The 21,406-nt window shown below is 46.0% G+C and overlaps 1 protein-coding gene across 6 annotated transcripts; it reads right to left on the bottom strand.

Moving 5' to 3' along the window:
• Positions 1–5,375: 5,375 nt before the first annotated feature.
• lzic (leucine zipper and CTNNBIP1 domain containing) lies at positions 5,376–21,186 on the bottom strand. 6 transcript variants are annotated; one of them, XM_085967371.1, is made up of 8 exons: positions 20,319–21,186; positions 18,006–18,113; positions 13,906–14,041; positions 10,821–10,919; positions 8,890–8,985; positions 7,892–7,973; positions 5,616–5,670; positions 5,376–5,525 (listed from the first exon to the last, which is right to left on the bottom strand). In XM_085967371.1, the coding sequence occupies exons 2-8, from the start codon at positions 18,104–18,106 to the stop codon at positions 5,510–5,512; spliced, it is 585 nt and encodes a 194-aa protein (XP_085823497.1). In that variant the 5' UTR covers positions 18,107–18,113; positions 20,319–21,186; the 3' UTR covers positions 5,376–5,509. The 6 variants fall into 6 exon arrangements, with proteins under 6 accessions (XP_085823497.1, XP_085823500.1, XP_085823498.1 ...); XM_085967374.1 differs by having other exon boundaries at positions 20,669–21,186; XM_085967372.1 differs by lacking the exon at positions 20,319–21,186 and adding an exon at positions 18,261–20,299.
• Between the last annotated feature and the right edge of the window lie 220 nt (positions 21,187–21,406).

Raw genomic sequence — 21,406 nt, 5'->3', positions numbered from 1 at the left:
AAGACCTTCATTCTTTAGTTAATAAAAGCCTGATTGTTACTCGCTCAACTTCAGTCTTTTGAGTAATTGATGGCGCATCAATGTATACGTACAATAGTTCCCCTGCAAAAGCAGCGTCCGTTAACCTCTTAAAAACTCACTGGTTAGCTGCCCAGTTCATTAAAATAATTTGCTGGGTGTACTACTGAACCAAACAGACCACAAGGTAATGAACTATTCCACACTGGAGGGCGTCACAGCAATGCTCGTCCTGTTTTCATCCAGCGCGCACACGTGTAGAATTTCCAGCACAGGTCACTTACTAAGTATTTACAGCACAGAAACAGGCCATTCGGCCCAACAGGTCTATGCCGGTCTTTATGCTCCACTTGAGCCTCCTCCCACATCTAACCTCATCAACATAGCCTTCTATTCCTTTCTCCCTCATGTGCTTCTCTAGCTTCCCCTTAAATGCATCGATGCTATTAGCCTCAACTACTCCTTGTGGTAGCCCCACTTATTTTCCCCATTGCTAGACCAAGAGTACTAAAGCCAATTGAAGCACCCACACTGTTGTCCAAGGAGCTAACAGCACAAACCGGTAACCGAGCTTGGTGCCTTCGTGGTCTGCACAGAATTCTTTTGATATTCGTTCATGGGATGTAGGCATCACTGGCAAGGCCCAGCATTTATTGCCCATCACTAGTTGCCCTTGAGAAGGTGGTGGTGAGCCGCCTTCTTGAACTGCTGCAGTCCGTGTGGTGAAGGTGCTCCCACAGTGCTGTTAGGGAGGGAGTTCCAGGATTTTGACCCAGCGACGATGAAGGAACGGCCGATATATTTCCAAGTCAGGATGCTGTGTGACTTGGAGGGGAACTTGGAGGTGGTGGTGTTCCCATGCGCCTGCTGCCCTTGTCCTTCTAGGTAGAAGAGGTCGCGGGTTTGGGAGGTGCTGCCGAAGAAGCCTTGGCGAGTTGCTGCAGTGCATCCTGTAGATGGTACACACTGCAGCCACGGTACACCGGTGGTGGAGGGAGGGAATGTTTAAGGTGGTGGATGGGGTGCCAATCAAGCGGGCTGCTTTGTCCTGGATCGTGTCGAGCTTCTTGAGTGTTGTTGGAGCTGCACTCATCCAGTCAAGTGGAGCATATTCCATCACACTCCTGACTTGTGCCTTGTAGATGGTGGAAAGGCTTTGGGGAGTTGGGATGTGAGACACTCGCCACAGAATACCCAGCCTCTGACCTGCACTTGTTGCCACAGTATTTATGTGGCTGGTCCAGTTAAGTTTCTGGTCAATGGTAACCCCAGAGTATTGATGGTGGGGGATTCGGCGATGGTAATACTGTTGAATGTCAAGGGGCAGTGGTTAGACGCTCGCTTGTTGGAGATAGTCATTGCCTGGCACTAATGTTACCTGCCACTTATCAACCCAAGCCTGAATGTCGTACAGGTTTTGCTGCACGCGGGCATGGACTGTTTCATTATCTGAGGAGTTGCGAATGGAACTGAACACTGTGCAGTCATCAGCGAATATCCCCACTTCTGACCTTATGATGGTGGGAAGGTCATTGATGAAGCAGCTGAAGATGGTTGGGCCGAGGACACTGAGTAGTACCAAACTGGCAGGTGCATTTACCCACTGGCCTATCAGGGAGCCACTGAGCTATGCAATGCTGATGCTTATTAACTACTATGCAGTGGAACCTCCGAGTGATTTGATTACAATGGACTCGTATCCAGACAGCAGTAACAAGATTTGAATCCTGACCTGTAGTAGAACACACATACTTTTAACATGGCTTCAATAGTTTCTTCCCCACCCCACAAGCTCTTCCAAATCATTATCTGTGTTTGCTGGAAGCTGCATCTATGCATTACATAGAGAGAGCAGATATTGTATTACGTAAAAAGACAGCCAGACTGAAAGAGCTTTGTTCGAAGTGTCACTGTTAAAGGCTGCTGCATGCCAGTGCTGCTCCATTTTGTGTACATTAACAGCAGCAGAGAGTGCAGAACCAGCAGCACATTCACATAATCAGCCCCCCAAAGGGTCAAGTACAAAGGCCACAGACAAGAGCAGATTGTGACAGCTCCCAGTGTGGGGCCTATTGTTGGAATCCTGCAGTAAATTCTCCACCGTTCTGTTAACATCTGAACCTTCCAAATGTATTAATGATGCCTTATGACGCAAGTGCACCCAGGCTGACTGAGCCAATTATGAATTTCTTTTTTCAATCTTGGATATAGATTCTTTTTTAAAGAGAGACATTTATGTACTTTTACACAAAAACACATGCAAAAAATTACTGAGACTGTTTTTATTGGCAGAACAATGGGACGAAGGAATATTCTACCACTCTGTACATTTCTCTGTGCCTACTTAATATTCCAAGTGTGAAAGCTGCCCAGCCTCTTGCAGATACATGACCCGTTTGAAACCAGTAAAAGGAATTCAGCTTTGAAGATTCTAATTTGTCAAATCTTTTATAAAATGACAGAAATAATGGAAAAGATTCAAAGAGCAAGAAAGACAGTTCCAAGCTTCTGATCATTCCGCTACGGGAGACTGATCCATACTTACTGCAGGAGAAAAAAAAATGTTGAAGGGGCGACATGACCAAAGTTATTAAAATCATGACGGGAATCAATAAAGTGGAAATGGAGAGGTACTTTGAATAGAATCATGAAAGAAGCACCGGGGAACATGGTTAGAAGCTAAAAAAAAAGCCATGAGCAATAGTAATGAGCAACAATTTCTTCACACTTGGGGTAGAAACTGGCCATCGTTGCACCTGCCTTTCAGACGGCAAATGTGACCAATATGGCAGGGCTATGCCCCGCATCTCAAAGACACCTGAAAATCGTCCAACGTCACATTTGCCTTGTGGCGGCCACCCCAGTCATTAAGCTCCTGGCTAACCCATCATCACTGACAGATGCAATGTTTCCAAGGGGGCGACAACTCAACACCTTCCCTATGGAAAGGCAGCATCATGTGGCATGGTTGCTGTGAGTCCAGGGCACAGTAGACGGCACTCTGCACGAGAGCAGGCCATAGGATATGAATGAGTGGGAAAGCCGCTTTTTTTGAGTCAATCTGGCAGCAACATAGAACAGTACAGCAGGAGGCCATTCAGCCCATCGAGTCTGCGCCGGCTCTTTCGAAGAGCAATCCAGTTAGTCTCCCTCCCCTCCTCTTTCCCCATATCCTTTAAGTATCTATCCAATTCCCTTTTGAAAGCTATTCTCGAATCTGTATCCACCGCCCAATCAGGCAGCGCATTCCAAATCCTAACCACTCGTTGCATAAAAAAGTTGTTCATGTCGCCTCTGGTTCTTTTGCCAATCACCTTAAATCTGTGCTCTCTCGTTATCAACCCATCAGACATTGGAAACAGTTTCTCTTTATTTACTCTATCTAAATCCTTCACGATTTTAAACACCTCTCTCGGATCTCTTTTTAACCTTCGCTGCTCTAAAGGAGAACAACTCCAGCTTCTCCACGTAACTGTAACCCTGGTGTTAAGTTGAAGCCTAAGGTGTCCAAAGCCTTAGTCACACTGTCTGAGCAAAACTGTCTGGGCTTGACCGGTCTATCCTCTGGGGCTTCCTCACAGTCGCCACACGCTTCATGCTGCTCTGCAAGTGCGAGAATCTTCAGCATGTTGCTGTGGAGAGGTCGAAGTTGCACTGCTGCACATTTTCCGGCAGCCCTTCAAGGTGCTCAGCGCAGCCTGCACAGATATCACAAAGGCCTGTTGCTCACCGATCACCCTTCTTTTCAAGGCAAGCTCAGTGGGATACCAATCCCTGGCTGGGCAAGAGAGAAACACCTGGGACTCGGGTGATGGGAAGTTGTTTGCTGTTCCATGGCCGCAACTTCCACTTGCTCCTCCTGACTTCACCCAGTGCCACTTCCTCAAACTCACTATCTAAATGCCCCGCGGTGCTTACGCCAAATGGAGTGAGAGATGTGACCCACAGTGCGCTGGCTCCTGGCTGCCACCATATGCTGCCTCCTCCTCTTTAGACGACACAATTGGAACTGACGGGGACGATGTTACAAAGAGGGCGATTTTAACCTTGCATCCCCCGGTGCTAACCGGACAGGTAAAGTCGCCCAGGTTACTTATCCACCCTCGAGCTGGCTGGATCCCGTTGATAGTGACTTTTACACAGGCTCCTCTGATGCCCTCCCAATAACCAACCAGCGTTTACTGTCTAGGGTTACATATGAAGAATGGTCCCCTGGGGGATGGAGGCCTGCTGGAACCAGACCGCAGCAAGTCAGTGCTGTCAAGAGAAGAAACGAGAGAATTGGAATATATATATCTATATAGATATTAGAGCTGGAAATAACATTGTGCTTATTTTTTATTATAATGAATGACATGAATCAGTCATTCATGAAAGAAAGACTTATGAAATAATACTGAGCGACCTGCGGGTGGCGCTGTCCAGGGAGAGTATAAATACTCGGGCACGGGCCCAGCTTGCGCAGAATATTAACAGGAACTAGTGAAGGACACAACTAGACCTCCATGTTGTAAAACAGTTGATTAAAGTTAACACTTAGACCAAGTGCCTAGTAGTTTCTTACGTCAATGAATATCTTAGGTGGTAGGATACTGCAGGATTGTGGAGGCCAATTCATTCTGCGTTATATACTGTGGCGCAGGTTTTTGCCTGCAATATTCCACATCCTGACTTCCAAATCTCAGTTGTGTTGCCATGGAAAGATGTGGAGCAGGGGGCCAAGTGCTTGGCTCTAGGTAAGGAGACGGGTTAAAAAAAAAATCAGACGGAGAGACACCCCAGACCAGTTTCACACACCATCTAGTGGCTGATTTATGACCAGCACGAGAGGAAGATGGGGAACAGGTCAGCCATGGGTTTGTTCTCTCGGCCAAGGACGTTACGCAGGGCAACAAAAAAAAAGAAGAAAATAGGCCCTTGCAAAAAAAAATTAACATCTTGAAAGGGATTGTCTCCAAAATAATTAACACTTTAATTCATTTATGTAACTCTATTTCCTAACCATTTCCCTCAACGCCCCCCACTCAAAAACAGACCTAGTCTTAAATATGGGCAAATTCAAAAGCCCATTTAACTTTCAAAATTGGTCAAATTCTTGTTACCCAAATAAATAACTGCTTACAATCAAAATCTGTGCGAGGCTAGGCAGCAAAAGACTAATACGATAGCAAAATACAGCAGATGCTGGAAATCCAAAATAATAACAGAAAACGCTGGAAATACTCAGCAGGCCAGGCAGCATCGGTGGAGAGAGAAACGGAGTCAACGTTTCGGGTCGATGACCTTTAGTCAGGCAAAAGACTAAGTCAGAACACAAGCTTGGTTTATCCGGATTTGGAAAGAACGAACGAATGGGATACATGGAGATGAGGATTTTATTTTACAAAGAAAGACGATTCAAGATGCTACTCTTAGTGTTTAAAGCTGAATACCGAGAGTGTCGGAAAGGCTGAGCATACAAAACAACATATATACAAGTTCTATTCCGATTTTACATTCTGTTCAGGCTGAAACAAAAAAAAACAAACAGGACATTAAAATGTAAACAAAGGAAACGGGACGTTATCTGAAAAACGGGACCACAAATCACTCCTCACTTCTTAGTGATTTCCACTCCTGAACTGGCGAGGGCAAGGACTTTATCCCCAGTTCCTGCAAGTTTAAAAAAAAAGACATTTTCTTATTGCAGTGATTGTAGTTTGTTCAAAGGCTCCCTTGCTGCAAGTTAAATCCACACAGCATTCCACATAGTTCAGGTATTTCCCCCCTGGCTTCCCCATTTTTGGGGGGATCTGAAACCCTTTGTCTTCCACTCTCACTTGGTCTCCCGGGGCATTTTCAACAGCCGAGGCCAGAGGAATGACTGGTTAACTTGCGCCCAGACCTCTGCTACTTCCGCTTTGAGCCGACTGCTATGACACATGGCTGGGGGGGGGGGGGGGGGGGGGAGGGGTGTCTCTACACCCCCCCCCCCCCCCCCCAACCACTGCAGGCTGGCATCTGATCTCTGCTTGGCCAGTGGTTGAGACCAGGAGCTCAGCGGAGATGTGAATAAATAGCAACTGCAAAACATTAAACACTGAACTTGCTGCCAGGACCTGCTTTTCTTCTAGAATATATGTAAATAAGGTGTCATTAGCATATATTTGATCACATAATATTAACCAATGCAAAATTACAAGCTTCACTGGCCAAATTGCATAGTTTTTCAGTTGACAGTCTGTTCTATATTTATATGTAATTTTCCCACGTAAATATGCCCAAAATTTACCATTCATTTTTTGACATCTGTACTTTCTAACTTCATAAACAAGCTTAAATTATTGGGAAAAGGTCTATTTGCACATGTTATGCAGTGTTAATAAGTGACCCATCAGAATAAGCATTAAAAAAATCACAAGTTCTAGTCTTTGATTTGTTAATGAAAATGTGGAAAAATTGTGTTACTGGTGACCCTTTGTGGTGTCTCCACAAATTTGAAGCATTCATGCATGCAGGGTTATTTACTAGCCTGGAGCCGAGAGATAGGGGTTAAGAACTAGTCTTTTTGTGACAGTTCTGTCTTTTATGGTGTTTGCTTTCAGAAGATGTAAATCAAGCTCAACAAGACGGAGCGCTTTCGCTTGAGAAACTACCAATTATTATTTTTGCGGAAACATCACAGGCTGCTAGTCCATGACAGACACCATCACCTACAAAGTGTCAGACTGAAACACTGAGTGGCTTTGGTAATTAGAAGCGCCAACGGTTGGATATCCCTTCTGTTGGGCTGCCTCAGTGTCCCCGGACTGGGAAGAGAGGGAAAAAAAATTAGCTAGCGTTCGCCATTCCTGGTCACTATTCAGTGCAAGCGTATTTGTGTGGGCTTGATGTTAATAGCCCTGCTGAAACTCCAGCTTTGATCCCCAGTTGAGTTTGTTGTGCTCAGCTTGGGTGGGGTGGGGGCTGGCATTAGGGACGTCAGCCAGTGGCTCAGAGGGTAGCACCCTCGCCTTGGAGTCAGAAGGTTGTGGGTTCAAGTCCCACTCCAGAGATTTGAGCACAAAAATCTAGGCGGACACTTCCAGTGCAGTGCTGAGGGAGTGCTGCACTGTCGGAGGTGCCGTCTTTCGGATGAGACCTTAAACCAAGGCCCCGTCTGCTCTCTCAGGTGGACATAAAAGATCCCATGGCACTATTTCGAAGAAGAGCAGGGGGAGATCTCCCCAGTGTCCTGGGCCAATATTTATCCCTCAATCAACATAACAAAAACAGATTATCCAGTCATTATCACATTGCTGTTTGTGGGAGCTTGCTGTGCGCAAATTGGCTGCCGCGTTTCCTACATTACAACAGTGACCACACTTCAAAAAGTACTTCATTGGCTGTAAAGTGCTTTGGGATGTCCGGTGAAAGCAGCTATATAAATGCAAGTCTTTCTTTGTGTGACAGTTAGCTGAGGCACCCCTAGATTTGGGAGGGGGGAGGATGGGCGAAGGGCACGGCTCTTCGTCGCCATCCAACTACCCTCGCTGGGAGCGCGAATGTCACGTGAATACAGAATCGGACTTGGGATGCTCCCGAGGCAGAATAATCTGTCGACGCGGTGAAGGCTTGCGCGTGAATACGGATCGCTTGGTACGGGCACGAGGGGGGCCCCTGGCACCAGTGGAACCACACCTCATTAAACTGTCAATGTCGTCAAGAGCGGAGAAAGAGGGGGGAAAATAAAAAGCAGGGAAAGTTAGCAAGAAAAAAATGGCTCAGCAAAATAACAATTGAAAATGAGTTAAAATTTGAACTGCTCACTCCCACTACACTTCGAAATTTGTCGCGACTAAGCTGCAACATTTAATGACATGGTTATGAGACACACACAGAGATTCAGACTTACCGAGGCCTCTGGAGACTTTCTCAAACTGACTGAGCGTTGCACTCGCATTTGTGGAGAGAAAAGCTTCTTCTTCTGGCGTAAGCTGAATGAAGTGTCAGAACGTTAGTCAGTCTCAAAAACCCCCAGAATCACATTCTGCATGGCAACGTGAGCTTATATATTCCATCACAAGGACTAGTCCTCACAAGATCATATACCACAATCACGGCATCGCTCAGATTCATCAATTTTGCACCTTATTGCAAGATGAGCTCATAAAATTTAGGAACAGTCCTTTAACTGGTTGGGCCTGACATTGGTCTCGACATGGTTACTGAAGGTAATCATGCAGGTGCAGCAGGCGGTTAAGAAGGCAAATGGTATTTTGGTCTTCATAGCGAGGGGGTTCGAGTACAGGAGCAAGGATGTCTTGCTGCAGTTGTACAGGGCCTTGGTGAGACCACACCTTGAGTATTGTGTGCAGTTTTGGTCGCCTTATCTGAGGAAGGATGTTCTTGCCATGGAGGGAGTGCAGCGAAGATTCACCTGGGATGGCAGGAATGACGTATGGAGAGAGATTGGGTCGATTAGGCTTATATTTGCTAGAGTTTAGAAGAATGAGAGGGGATTTCATTGAAACTTATAAAATTCTAACAGGACTAGACAGACTAGATGTAGGAAGGATGTTCCTGATGGCGGGGGAGTCCAGAACCAGGGGTCACAGTCTAAGGATAAGGGGTAAGCCATTTAGGACTGAGATGAGGAGGAACTTCTTCACCCAGAGAGTGGTGAACCTGTGGAATTCTCTACCACAGAAGGCAGTTGAGGCCAACTTATTAAATATATTCAAAAAGGAGTTAGATATATTTCTTAAGGCTAAAAGGATCAAGGGATATGGGGAGAAAGCAGGGACAGGGTACTGAATTAGGATTATCAGCCATGATCTCATTAAATGGCGGAACGGGCTCGAGGGGCCGAATGGCCTACTCCTGCTCCTATCTTCTATGTTTCTATGTTACCTTTTCTTCCAGTTTCCTCAGGGCTGTAAGCACCTCAACCTTCTGCTGTGTGTAGACATCCCTGGGCAGTTTTCCTACTATTACGTCTCGCTCCATCTGAAGGAACATAGGAATATCAAACCTAGATTTTTTAAAGAAATATTTACTACAATTATTTCACACTGACATTGTGGGCACTGCATCTTTCAAAACACATGCCTATTTTCCTGAGAAAGGCTATCAAATAAAAAAAAAAGGTTCTCTCTACAAGCCAGTTGGCAAAGAAATGTGTGACTGAGCTACAGAGACTAGAAGGAGCAAGGTTCGATTCCTCGTCTGTGCTGCAGCTGTGATGCTACAACTTGGTCTGAGCATCCCTACCCGTTGGAGGGGTATAACAGCTAGAGGTTATCGTTATCGCTCCATCACTATCCAGTGATCCATACTGGAAAATGTGCAGGTATAAACATTATAAGCAAGGTCAGAAAGACAGACTTCAATTTGCATAATGCCTTTGATGACCACCGGACGATCCGAAGCGCTTTACAGCTATGAAGTACTTCTTGAAGTGTAGTCGCTGTTGTAATGTAGGAAACGCGGCAGCCAATTTGTGCACAGCAAGGTCCCACAAACAGCAACGTGATAATGACCAGATTATCTCTTTCAGTGATGTAGATTGAGGGATAACTCCCCTGCGCTTCTTCGAAATAGTACCACGGGATCTTTTACATCCACGAGAGCGCAGACGGGGCCTCGGTTTAACGTCTCATCCGAAAGACTGCACCTCCGACAGTGCAGCACTCCCTCAGTACTGCACTGGGAGTGTCAGCCTAGATTTTTGTGCTCAAGTCTCTGGAGTGGGACTTGACCCCACGACCTTCTGACTCAGAGGCGAGGGAGCTGCCCACTGAGCCACGGCTGACAAGGTCAGGATCTGGCTCAACAATGATGCCCGCCACGATTGGATAGTCCACCAATACTTAGGCACTAGGTTCACGCAGGAAGAATAGCTACTTTGCCGAGGAACTAGAGGGTGACCAGCTGCTTTAAAACCAAGAGTCAGCCCCTGCAGGAGGAGGGGTGAAAAGTGGGGAAAAATAAAATTCCGAATCAGTATCAAGTCCAACACAAATCAATGCCAACTACTATATGTGGTCCTACTATAGATTAAAAGAGCTTCACATCCACCGAAATAAAATAGCTGTCATTTGGGCACATCCCAGTAGCCCCTCAACCACTTGAATGAAAGGAGGTCATTGAAAATAATTAACATTGAAAAATGCAATAGATTGGGGGCGTCGCTGGCAAGACCAGCATTTATTGCCCATGCCTAATTGCCCTCGAGAAGGTGGTGGTGAGCTGCCTTCCTGAACCGGTGCAGTCCGTGCAGTGAAGGTGCTCCCACAGCGCTGACTTTGTCGTAGCGGTTCGATACAACAGAGTGGCTTGCTCGGCCATTGCTGTGGGTCTGGAGTCACATATAGGCCAGACCGGGTAAGGACGGCAGATTTCCTTAGTGGCATTAGTGAATCAGATGGGCTTTTAACAACAATCCGATAGATACCAGCTTTTTGTTCCAAATTTATTTAATTAACTGAATTTAAATTCCCCAGCTGTTGTGGTGGGATTTGAACAGATCAATAGTCCAGGCCTGTGGATTACTAGTCCAGTAACATTACCACTATGCTACCGTGCCCCGATACACTCCTCCCTTTTAATTAACATTATCCACAGCGACTTAAGAATGTAATCTTGTCATGTTATTTTGTTCCAATCAAATTAGTAGAGCTGAAAAGGGTTGAAACAATGATACCACGCTGGGCAAATACAGAATAACCATCATCTGCCATACCATCTGTCTTGATTCTTTCCTTCTTGCTTAGTATTCAGAAATATCAGCGGCACTACTGAACTCTTCGGCAGATTAATCAGCATCACGGTGGGGTGCTTACCTCCGCCAGTCTAGTCCGCAGCTGTCCAGGCTGTTTCTTTGCAAACATTCGGATAACCTCTGGAGTTTTAAAGGCCTGACTAATAGCTGCTTGGATTGCCTGCCGAAGAGAGAAAAAAACGAAAGCTTTAACAAGGTTGCCACAAAAACAAACCTGAATGAGATGCACAATATTTGCCACCAGTACAATTTCCTCACAATTCCAGGAATATGACACCCAGCCACATAAGGATAAATTAGGGCAGGTAACCAAATGCTTAGTCAAAGAGGTAGGTTTTAAGGAGGAGAGCGAGGCAGAGAGGTTTAGGCAGGGAATTCCAGAGCTTAGGGCCTAGGCAGCTGAAGGCACGGCCGCCAATGGTGGAGCGATTATAAATCAGGAATGCGCTAGAGGCCAGAATTTGAGGAGCGCAGAGATCTCGAAGGGTTGTGGGGCTGGAGGAGATTACAGAGATAGAGAGGGATGAGGCAGTGGAGAGATTTGAAAACAAGTATGAGAATTTAAAAAAAAAGGTTTTGCTTAACCGGAAGCCAATGTAGCACAAGGAAATAAGACGGAATTAATCCGGTTAGTTGAGAGATTGGGTTGATGCAGCTCCAAAGCCATTCTCCAGGAGGGGCGTTTCAGTATGGAAAGGGATACTGTATCCAGGACTCAGCCACGGTCTGCCATGCTCACACTACCCAGTCATGTGTGGGATCTGAATCATAACATCTCCTAGTTGGGTATACAACTCTGGCACTAAATCTACCCACCTAACTTGCTGTCTTAGTACAAGTTGCTTTCGGCATTTCAAGGGCAAGTCCCAGTTAGCATGCGCCCCATCCAATTTTCCATTTTATTCCAGCCCCTGCTCAACATTACCCTCCAACACTCGGAGCTGGTGTATAAAATTGTGGTCGCATACGGTCTCAAGAATCTGAGAGTGAGTGAGTAAAAAGGCAACAGGCTGTTTTGACAGACTACTCCAATGAAACCCTAATTTTTTTTTTCATTCACGGGATGTGGGCGTCGCTGGCAAGCCCAGCATTTATTGCCCATCCCTAATTGCCCTCGAGGAGGTGGTGGGGAGCTGCCTTATACAACCGAGTGGCTTGTTCAGCCATTTCAGAGGGTAGTTAAAAAGTCAACCACATTGCTGTGGGTCTGGAGTCACGTACAGGCCAGACCGGGTAAGGACATTATTGAACCAGATGGATTTTTATGACAATCCGATTGTTCCATGGTCACCGTTACTGATACAGGAAACTCTTTGTTATCCGGCACCGACGTGTTGCTGGTTGATCAAAAATTCCAGATGACGGAGAGGGTTATCTACCGAGGCTATTTTTAACAAAGAAAAATAAAAAAATCAAGAAATGTGCAGTATACAGTAATTGGGTACTCACCTACAGAATGTTGTGTTAAATGGATGGTGGAAGATGCTTAAGTACAGTACTGCCAGTTGAGGGTAATGCAATGCAGTGACTACCAGCAGCGTGGGAGACACACAGTACCCCTGTAAAATGGCAGATCAGAAGAGACTACCGGCAGTGTGCGGGAGAGTCCGACTCCTGTTACAGGGGTATTGAGGTGTTCCGACTTCCGACAGCGCCGAGAAGCCGAGTAGTGGCAGTTTGGAGAACTACCTCCACTGACTAACTCGACACCGCGGGAGACTCTGACTCGGCAACATTGAGGTGTTGTTTTCGGAGTGAGAATTTTGCCGGTTAATAGCGAATTCCGGATATTTAGGTGCCGTTTAAACAAGAGTTTCCTGTAGTAGCTTTTTATTCCAGATTTATTTAATTAACTGAATTTAAATTCCCCAGCTGCCGAGGTGGGATCTGAACTCACGTCTCCGGATCATTAGTCTAGGCCTCTGGATTACTAGCCCAGTGACATCACCACTATGCTACCGTAGCTGTTGAAGCTATGAATTAAAGCTATGATTGAGCTGAAAGGCCGATTACCACTTGGTAAGTTTTATTTGTGCTTTGCGGGGATAGATCAACAGAAACTACAAGCACTCACTTCACCTGGTCCAGGAGAACCACAGGAACCCATTTGCCCTCCTTAGATGCGACACTACTGTAAACAGGAAACTGCTGTGCTGCATAAAGTCAATAAGGCAAGAGACAAATCCTGTCCATAATCAAATCACCGCATCCAAGCAAGACACAAGTCTTCAAACAAAGGCTCTGCTTTCTATTTGTGGCACAAGCGGGTTAGGAAAAAGAAAAAGCTAACACGAAACATTAAATCAGCCCAGTAGCTGTGGCACTGAAATGTGAAATAAAAAACAGGAAATGCTGGAAACACTCAGCGGGTCAGGCAGCATCTGTGGAGAGAGAAACAGAGTTAACGTTTCAGGTCGATGACCCTTCGTCAGAACTGGAAAAAGCTGGAGATGGAACAGGTTTTTAAGCAAGTGTCGGGGCAGGGAACGAGGGGAGGGGAGGAAAGAACAAACGGAAGGCAGGAGAGACTAAGAGACAAAAGGGATGATGGTGCGAGGCAAAAGGAGATGGTAATGGGACAAGTTAAGAAACAAAAGCTGGCTCTAGATGAAGTGTAAATGGCGATTGCAGAATGATCGACAGCTGCCATGTGAGAGACAAAAAAAGGAAAAAAAGATAGGGGCCGAGGTTCTGGTCTGAAATTGTTGAACTCGATGTTGAGTCCAGAAGGCTGTAAAGTGCCTAATCGAAAGATGAGGTGCTGTTCCTCGAGCTTACGTTGAGCTTCATTGGAACAATGCAAGAGGCCGAGGACGGTGAGGTCCGAGTGGGAGTGGAGCGGAGAATTAAAGTGACAGGCGTCCGGAAGCTCGGGGTCACCCTTACGGACTGAACGGAGGTGTTCCGCAAAGCGGTCATTAATTCGGTTTCCCGCTCCACAGATGCTGCCTGACCTGCAGAATGTTTCCAGCATTTTCTGTTTTTATGGAGGGAGATATTACCACAGGCAACTGAGGTTTAAACCTTTTGATGCAAGGAGCATCTCCCAGGGAGGACAGTGAGCGAACACTGGCACGATTCAGTTACTGCTGCGCCGGGCAGGCCCAGCTCGAAACAAATACAAACTCGTCAGCTCCATTTCTTACAAGCTGCATCCCGCTGAGCTCGTCCACTAATGTCATATCTCCGGACATGATTTTCTTCAGTGACTCGTTGAATTCACTCAGCTGTTCCAATGTCTCCTGCTTTGTTTCTTCATATTCTTCTGGCTCAAGTTCCTCTCTGAAATGGGGGAAAAAATAAATAAATGAACAAACATGCATTATACTTCAGATTGACATAACAGATTTCCAGACACCCGCATCGTCCCCTCCACCTTTCAATGGGGAGTCTAGAGTACTGTATGGATTAGGTAATAGGACATTTTTTCCTCCTCCTGTCCTCTCCTCTACGGATAGTATTGACTCTCTCACTGGGGTACGGGACCCGAGTCACCGAGGATCCTCCTTTACCTTGTTCATCTGTGAGCCTTAATTATTGGCATCAAGGTATTTGACTGTGGGGACATCACAAACATTGCTGGGAGGCAGAGATTACGGGGGAAAATATTGATCTTGTCCTCACCCAGAGCAGTAAACCCCTGATCAGTTTTCCCTTTCATAATTCAGGGCTGCAGCAGCCAATTACAATGCCCCTCCCTGCTGCCCCAAAGAGATCAATCAACTCAGCGCGGCCCAGTAATCAAACCTGGGACTTTCTTGGTCTGTGGCTTAGAGACATTACACAGCTACAGGAGGTAGGCACACTTCCAGATAAGGAAAATGGATATTTGTGCAACAAGGCATGGGTTGTCGGTTAAAGACAAACCTGCATACAAGCACAGTTCAAATACCCATTCGACATGCATGCTGATCTAGGATTTTTTTTAAACCATTACACTAAGCTATTTGTATTCAAACACCTAATTTTGGTTGTAATTTGTATTAGGATTATGTAGGAGTACAACATATGGCGACTGTTAGATTTGAATGCTTCATACTCTTTAATAAACTTTGTCGCTCTTTTAAGCTTTTTCTCAGCCTTCCTTTTATTCAGCAGAAATCCTCTTTTTCCTGCCACGTTTTGCCTCTCGATAGAATTTCATCCAAACAGTTCACTTCAATGATTGCAAGATAAAATCCTTTTAATTCCTACTTTTATTTTTCACTAAACTAATTTGTGGTGTTTTTGTTTTTAAAAAATCAAGCCGTCCTCTGCTAGGCACCAATCCAGGGTGAAGGGGCACTGCCCCTGACATTTTGAGTGACCACAAGGCGGTACGAGCAGATATTTCGGGAATGAGCTGATCTCGCACTTCCCCTCCCCTCGCACCTAACAAACCGAAGATTGGGAACTTGTTCTTTGTGGAGCATTCTTGTCCTAAAACATGGCGAGGGACAAGCTGGTACACCCGGGCACTGCCGTACACCACCCCCCCACCCCCCCCCACACACACCACCACGTTTTGCTCCCACTGCAGACAGTCTTCCTTTAATGTATATCCTTACCTAATCCCAGCTTTATTACACTACAGGTTTATGGTGTCAATTATCTACCAGCATCACTCTGTGGTGTTAATCTAGTGTAGTACAGGAAACTTTGTGCTATCCGGCACCGACGGGACCGAGCTGTTGCCGTTCCCTCAAAACTGCCGGACAAACCAGCGTTAATGTTGAAGCATACGGAGCTTTTCATCTCCATATCTGGCAACAAACACTGTTGCTTAGCAACAGCTTCTAAACAGTCGGCCCGTACCTTGGAAGCATCTCTCTGAAGCTGTTGCTAAGCTACAGAGACTTTGCAGAGCCTGACTGTTGGAAAAAAAAAAGCCACGAGAAGAAAAAAAACCTAACAAAACGGCTCCTGATTTTTGCCGGTGGCTCGAGCTTGCCGGACATTTATTCTCCGGATAACACAAAGTTTCCTGTAGATGCAAGCAAGAAAATGTTTGGATTTTAAGAACATAACATCAGAAATAGGAGCAGGAGTCGGCCATTTGGCCCCTCGAGCCTGCTCCGCCATTCAATAAGATCAAGGCTGATCTTCTACCTCAACTCCACTTTCCTGCACTATCCCCATATCCCTTGATTCCCTTAATATCCAAAAATCTATCGATCTCTGTCTTGAATATATTCAGCGACTGAGCCTCCACAGCCCTCTGGGGTAGAGAATTCCAAAGATTCACCACCCTCTGAGTGAAGAAATTTCTCCTCATCTCAGTCCTAAATGGCCGACCACTTATTCTGAGACTGTGACCCTGGTTCTAGACTCCCCAGCCAGGGGAAACATCCTCCCTGCATCTACCCTGTCAAGCCCTGTAAGAATTTTGTATGTTTCAATGAGATCACCTCATTCTTCTAAACTCTAGAGAATCTAGGCCTAGTCTACTCAATCTGTCCTCATAGGACAATCCCCCCATCCCAGGAACCAGTCTGGTGAACCTTCGTTGCACTCCCTCTATGGCAAGTATATCCTTCCTTAGGTAAGGAGACCAAAACTGTGCACAATACTCCAGGTGTGGTCTCACCAGGGCCCTATATAATTGCAGTAAGACGTCTTTACTCTTATACTCAAATCCTCTTGTAATAAAGGCCAACATATCATTTGCTTTTCTAACTGCTTGCTGTAGCTGCATGTTGACTTTCAGTGATTCGTGTACAAGGACACTTGCTCCTACTTTTCCACTGACAGCTTCCCATTTAGATTGTTGCTGTCCTTCAGAATCAGGTGCCAGTGATGTTTGTCACTTATACCAGCATGTAAAGGTTCATGTGGAGTAGTTCCATCAGTTGTCATCAAGTCGCTAAGTGACGCACATCAATGCTGTGAATTTTATATCAGGTTTTTTATCCAGCGGTAGGGGGGGGGGGGGGGGGGGGGGGGGGCGGACAATGGGAGAGACGAGGAAGAGAATGTGAATGACATTATGAAGAAAAGCCACTTCCTTCGCCCCCCATCATTGGCGGTTGTGCCTTCAGCTGCCTGGGCCCCAAGCTCTGGAAGTCCCTCCCCAAGCCTCTCCCCTCCTTTCAGAGGCTGCTTAAAACCAAGCATTTGGTCACCTGTCCTAATGTCTCCTTCTTTGGCTTGGGGTTAATTTTTGTCTGATTACGTTCCTGTGCAGCGCCTTGGGAGGTTTTACTATGTTAAAGGCGCTATATAAATGCAAGTTGTTATTAGCACACCAGAAGGACACTTCCCGCCAGCTGATGGAAGGCAAATGGCACGTTGGCCTTTATTGCAAGGGGGTTGGAGTATAAGAGTAAGGAAGTCTTGCTACAATTGTACAGGGCCTTGGTGAGACCACACCTGGAGTACTGTGCACAGTTTTGGTCTCCTTATCTAAGGAAGGATATACTTGCCTTGGAGGCGGTGCAACGAAGGTTCACTAGATTGATTCCTGGGATGAGAGGGCTGTCCTATGATGAGAGATTGTGTAGATTGGGCCAATACTCTCTGGAGTTTAGAAGAATGAGAGGTGATCTCATTGAAACATACAAGATTCTGAGGGGGATTGACAGGGTAGACACTGAGAGGTTGTTTCCCCTAACATAGAAGATAGGAGCAGGAGTAGGCCATTCGGCCCTTCGAGCCTGCTCCGCCATTCAACGAGATCATGGCTGATCATCCAAACCCAAGCACCCGGTCCCTACACCGACATCCATCCCACCCAAGCCCTATCCCCGTAACCCCGTAACCCCACGTATTTAATCCCCCTTAACACTAAGGGCCAATTTTTATCATGGCCAATCAACCTAACCCACACATCTTTGGACTGGTTGGAGAGTCTAGAACTAGGGGGCATAGTCTCAGGATAAGAGGTAGGCCATTTAAGACCGAGATGAGGAGGAATTTCTTCACTCAGAGGGTTGTGAATCTTTGGAATTCTCTGCCCCAGAGGGCTGTGGATGCCGAGTCTTTGAGTATATTCAAGGCTGAGGTAAATAGATTTTTGGACTCTAGGGGAATCAAAGGATATGGAGATCGGGCGGGAAAGTGGACTTGAGGTTTATGATCAGCCATGATCTTATTGAATGGCGGAGCAGGCCTGAGGGACCGTACGGCCGACTTCTGCTCCTAGTTCTTATGAGAAGACATTAATGGCAGCAGTAATGAAGAGCACATTTTACACAGGAAGGAAGTGGCCAGGAGGAAAAAATAAAAATTACAAATGAAACAAAAGCTTTGGACTGTTGCCGTATCGTACCTGCACTCATCGAGATCCTGTAACTGCTGCATCAACCTGTCCAGCTGCTCCTCCAGGTTCTGCTTCAGTTTACTCGTCTCACTCTTTCCTCGCGATGCCATCTTTACACTAGATTCAAGACAAACGTCACACAGGGATTTATGCGCAGTAAATGGAAACGCCTGGACCAGTATTAAATAATGGCGGGGAACATTTGATAAATGTTTCTGTTTAAAAAACAAAACAAAATCGCCGCGCTGAGTATTTTTCAGATACCGGCCCGTAATTTGCGGTCGGCGGCGAAGCAAAGGCGTTGGCTGCTGGCTCCGAGGTAAGCTTCCCACAAAGATCTCGCGATCCTTGTGGCGAGACGTTCAGCTTTTCCGACGTGTGGTTGAAATCAGCGTAGTTTAGTGGGAATCCCACAGCGCGAGCTGTTGTGATGTCATCATGCTGTCTGAGCAGCCAATGACATTGCAGAATTCTCACAGACAGGGAATAGAAAGCACCAATAATCAATCACTTTTTACTTTTCTTTAAGCAAGCAATTGGGACATACACATTGGGTTAAGGTAGAAGCTGAAATATCATGAACAAACTTTAAAACATTTGTTTAAATTAAATTAAAAATCTAATAATTTTTAACTTATGTGGAGAAATTTGACATTCCACCAATAATAAATTAGTTTTTCAGGGCCAGATAAGTCATTTATCAGTAGTTATTACTCAGATCGCCGTTAAAAACCCAGTTACACCTCATTTGAATGGGTCTAACTTTTTTATGGGGTTTCTAACAGCGATATTGGTTCAGAAAAGTGGAAATTTTCATCCGACCAGTGGTTTCACTGATTGCCAGCTCTTGGGGAGGTTCCACAGCGCAGCCAGTGTCGGAGCAGTGAATGACTGGCCGCAACTTAGCATGAGCTAAATCCCGAAGTTGCGGTCAGTTTCAATAGGAAATGACAGCAAACGCTGCCAGTTTGCCGTCATCAGGACCGCAAATTCCAGGCCATTATGTTGCTTCTAGCTAGACCAGAAAAGCAGCCATTTTTTGGAAGAGATGAGTGTTGAATCTGGCAGGAGTTATCCACTTGGCTGCAGTACAGGCACATTCCCACTGTTCTGCAGTTAGCAGGTCTCATGTAGAGTTCCCCTGTTCTAAACAGGTTCCCTTCCAGGAACAAGTTTCTCTGGTTCAAAAACAGAAAATGCAGGAAAGACACATCAGGTCAGCCTCTGTAAAGAGAAAAGACAAGGTCTGATGATTCAGGCGTGTACCAGGTGTCCATTAAATGTGCATTTCCAGTATTTTCTGTTTGTTTATTTTTAAAGATTTCCAACATTTGAAGGTTTTTACTTTTTATTTTAAAGTTTCTCTGCTTTTTGGCTCAGCTGGCATTAGGGAGATAACTGTTCTCAACTCCCCTCTAATCCTCCGACCAATTACTTTAAATCTCTGCCCCCTGGTTATTGACCTCTCTGCTAAAGGAAATAGGTCCTTCCTATCCAGTCTATCTAGGCCACTCATAATTTTATACACTTCAATTAAGTCTCCTCTCAGCCTCCTCTGTTCCAAAGAAAACAATCCCAGCCTATCCAATCTTCCCTCATAGCTAAAATTCCCCAGTCCTGGCAATATCCTTGCAAATCTCCTCTGTACCCTCTCTAGTACCATCACATCCTTCCTGTAATGTGCAGTACTCTAGCTGTGTCCTTGAGTGATCCATCTTTTTGGTAGAGGTGGTGGAGTTAAAGAAAGGGAAATCAATATTAGCCAGTTTTGCAAAGGTCAGCAAGAAGACGACAGAGCGTAGTACTTATAGTGGCCCAGACCAAACTGACAGACCAGGAATCCTTACAGCAAATACATTTCCCTGCAATATTTATTTTTCTTTTCATTTCTTCCCTACACCCTTTCTCTTCTGAAGACAGTGACACATGGTGATAGGTCCTTTGCTCCTTTATCCGAGTGGGCACCACTTTATGGGAGCCCAGACAGTGAGTGCCAGTGGGTAGCACAATGGCAGCCATCAAAGCAGAGTCCAACCCTAAACAACGTTCCCTTTAAGCTGCGCATTGCACTGCAGGTCCCGTGTAGCCCTTAAAGGGGCCGTGCGGGCCAAAAATTTTTTAGAGGGAACATTGACCTGAACCTCATCCATCATCGATCACTGGACTGTGATCAGGAATAGAAACCTTGACTTGTTTTTTCTCCCCCTACCGTTCTTCTGTGGAGCTCGCTATGCCTTTTGCCGTCTAGGCCCCGAGCTTTGACATTCTCTCGCTAAACAGTTCCACCAATCTCTCTCCTTTAAGAAGCTCCTTAAAACCTACCTCTTTGACCAAGGTTTTAGTCATTCCTCCTACTTTTGGCTCGATGTTACTTTTTATCTGATCAGATCACACTCCTGTGAAGTGCCTCGGATGTTTTCCTATGTTAAAAGTGTTGTTGGAATATGCCAACCGCTATAGGTAAAGGGCCAATGCATACACATGCCGAATCTATATTAAGAGTTATGCATCTGTAAAAATGATTGAAGGTAGGGTTCCGAATGGCTTTGACTAGTCAGTGCTAAGCACATGGTATTCAGGAGATACTTCTGTGGAGCTCGCTACATTCACTGAGGCAAATAGCATAGATGCATTTAAGGGCTAGCTGAGAAAGACTTGCATTTATATAGCACCTTTTATGACCTCAGGACATCCCAACACGCTTTACAGCCAATGAAGTACTTTTTGAAGTGTAGTCACTGTTGTAATGTGGGAAACTTGGCAGCCAATTTGCGCAAAGCAAACTCCCACAAACAGCAACGTGATAATGACCAGATAATCTGTTTTAGTGATGTTGATTGAGGGATAAATATTGGCCCAGGACACCAGGGATAACTCTCCTGCCCTTCTTCGAAATAGTGCCATGGGATCTTTTACGTCCACCTGAAAGAGCAGACGGGGCCTCGGTTTAACGTCTCATCCGAAAGACGGCACCTCTGTCAGTGCAGCACTCCCTCAGCACTGCACCGGAGTGTCAGCCTAGATTTTGTGCTCAAGTCCCTGGAGTGGGACTTGAACCCACAACCTTCTGACTCAGAGGCGAGGGTGCTGCCCACTGAGTCCCGATTCGGTCAGCGACTAAAAATGTCCCGTTACAAAGTCCAGAGGCGGCCCAGGAATCAAACTCGAGCCGCCCGGCTTCCTCCCCTCCCACCCCCCGACACTCACCTCTGGGGGAACCGGCTGCCGACGGACCTGCTTGCGGCTGGCTAGCCAATCAGGAGGCTGCATCCGGCTCCCTCTGTGTCACATTCAATCGCCTCCCTCGAAGCACCGCGCCCTGCTGCACAAAGATTCCGGGGCTCTATTTGAAGAAGGGCCTGGGGCGGGAAATTCCTCGGCTGTTCTGATTAATATTCCTTCCTTGTCCA

This window comes from Somniosus microcephalus, chromosome 25 (genome assembly GCF_052327205.1).
Source record: "Somniosus microcephalus isolate GS21.2 chromosome 25, FLI_Smic_1.0, whole genome shotgun sequence".
Taxonomy (NCBI): Eukaryota; Metazoa; Chordata; class Chondrichthyes; order Squaliformes; family Somniosidae; genus Somniosus; species Somniosus microcephalus.
This window is presented reverse-complemented; position numbering and strand designations above follow the sequence as displayed.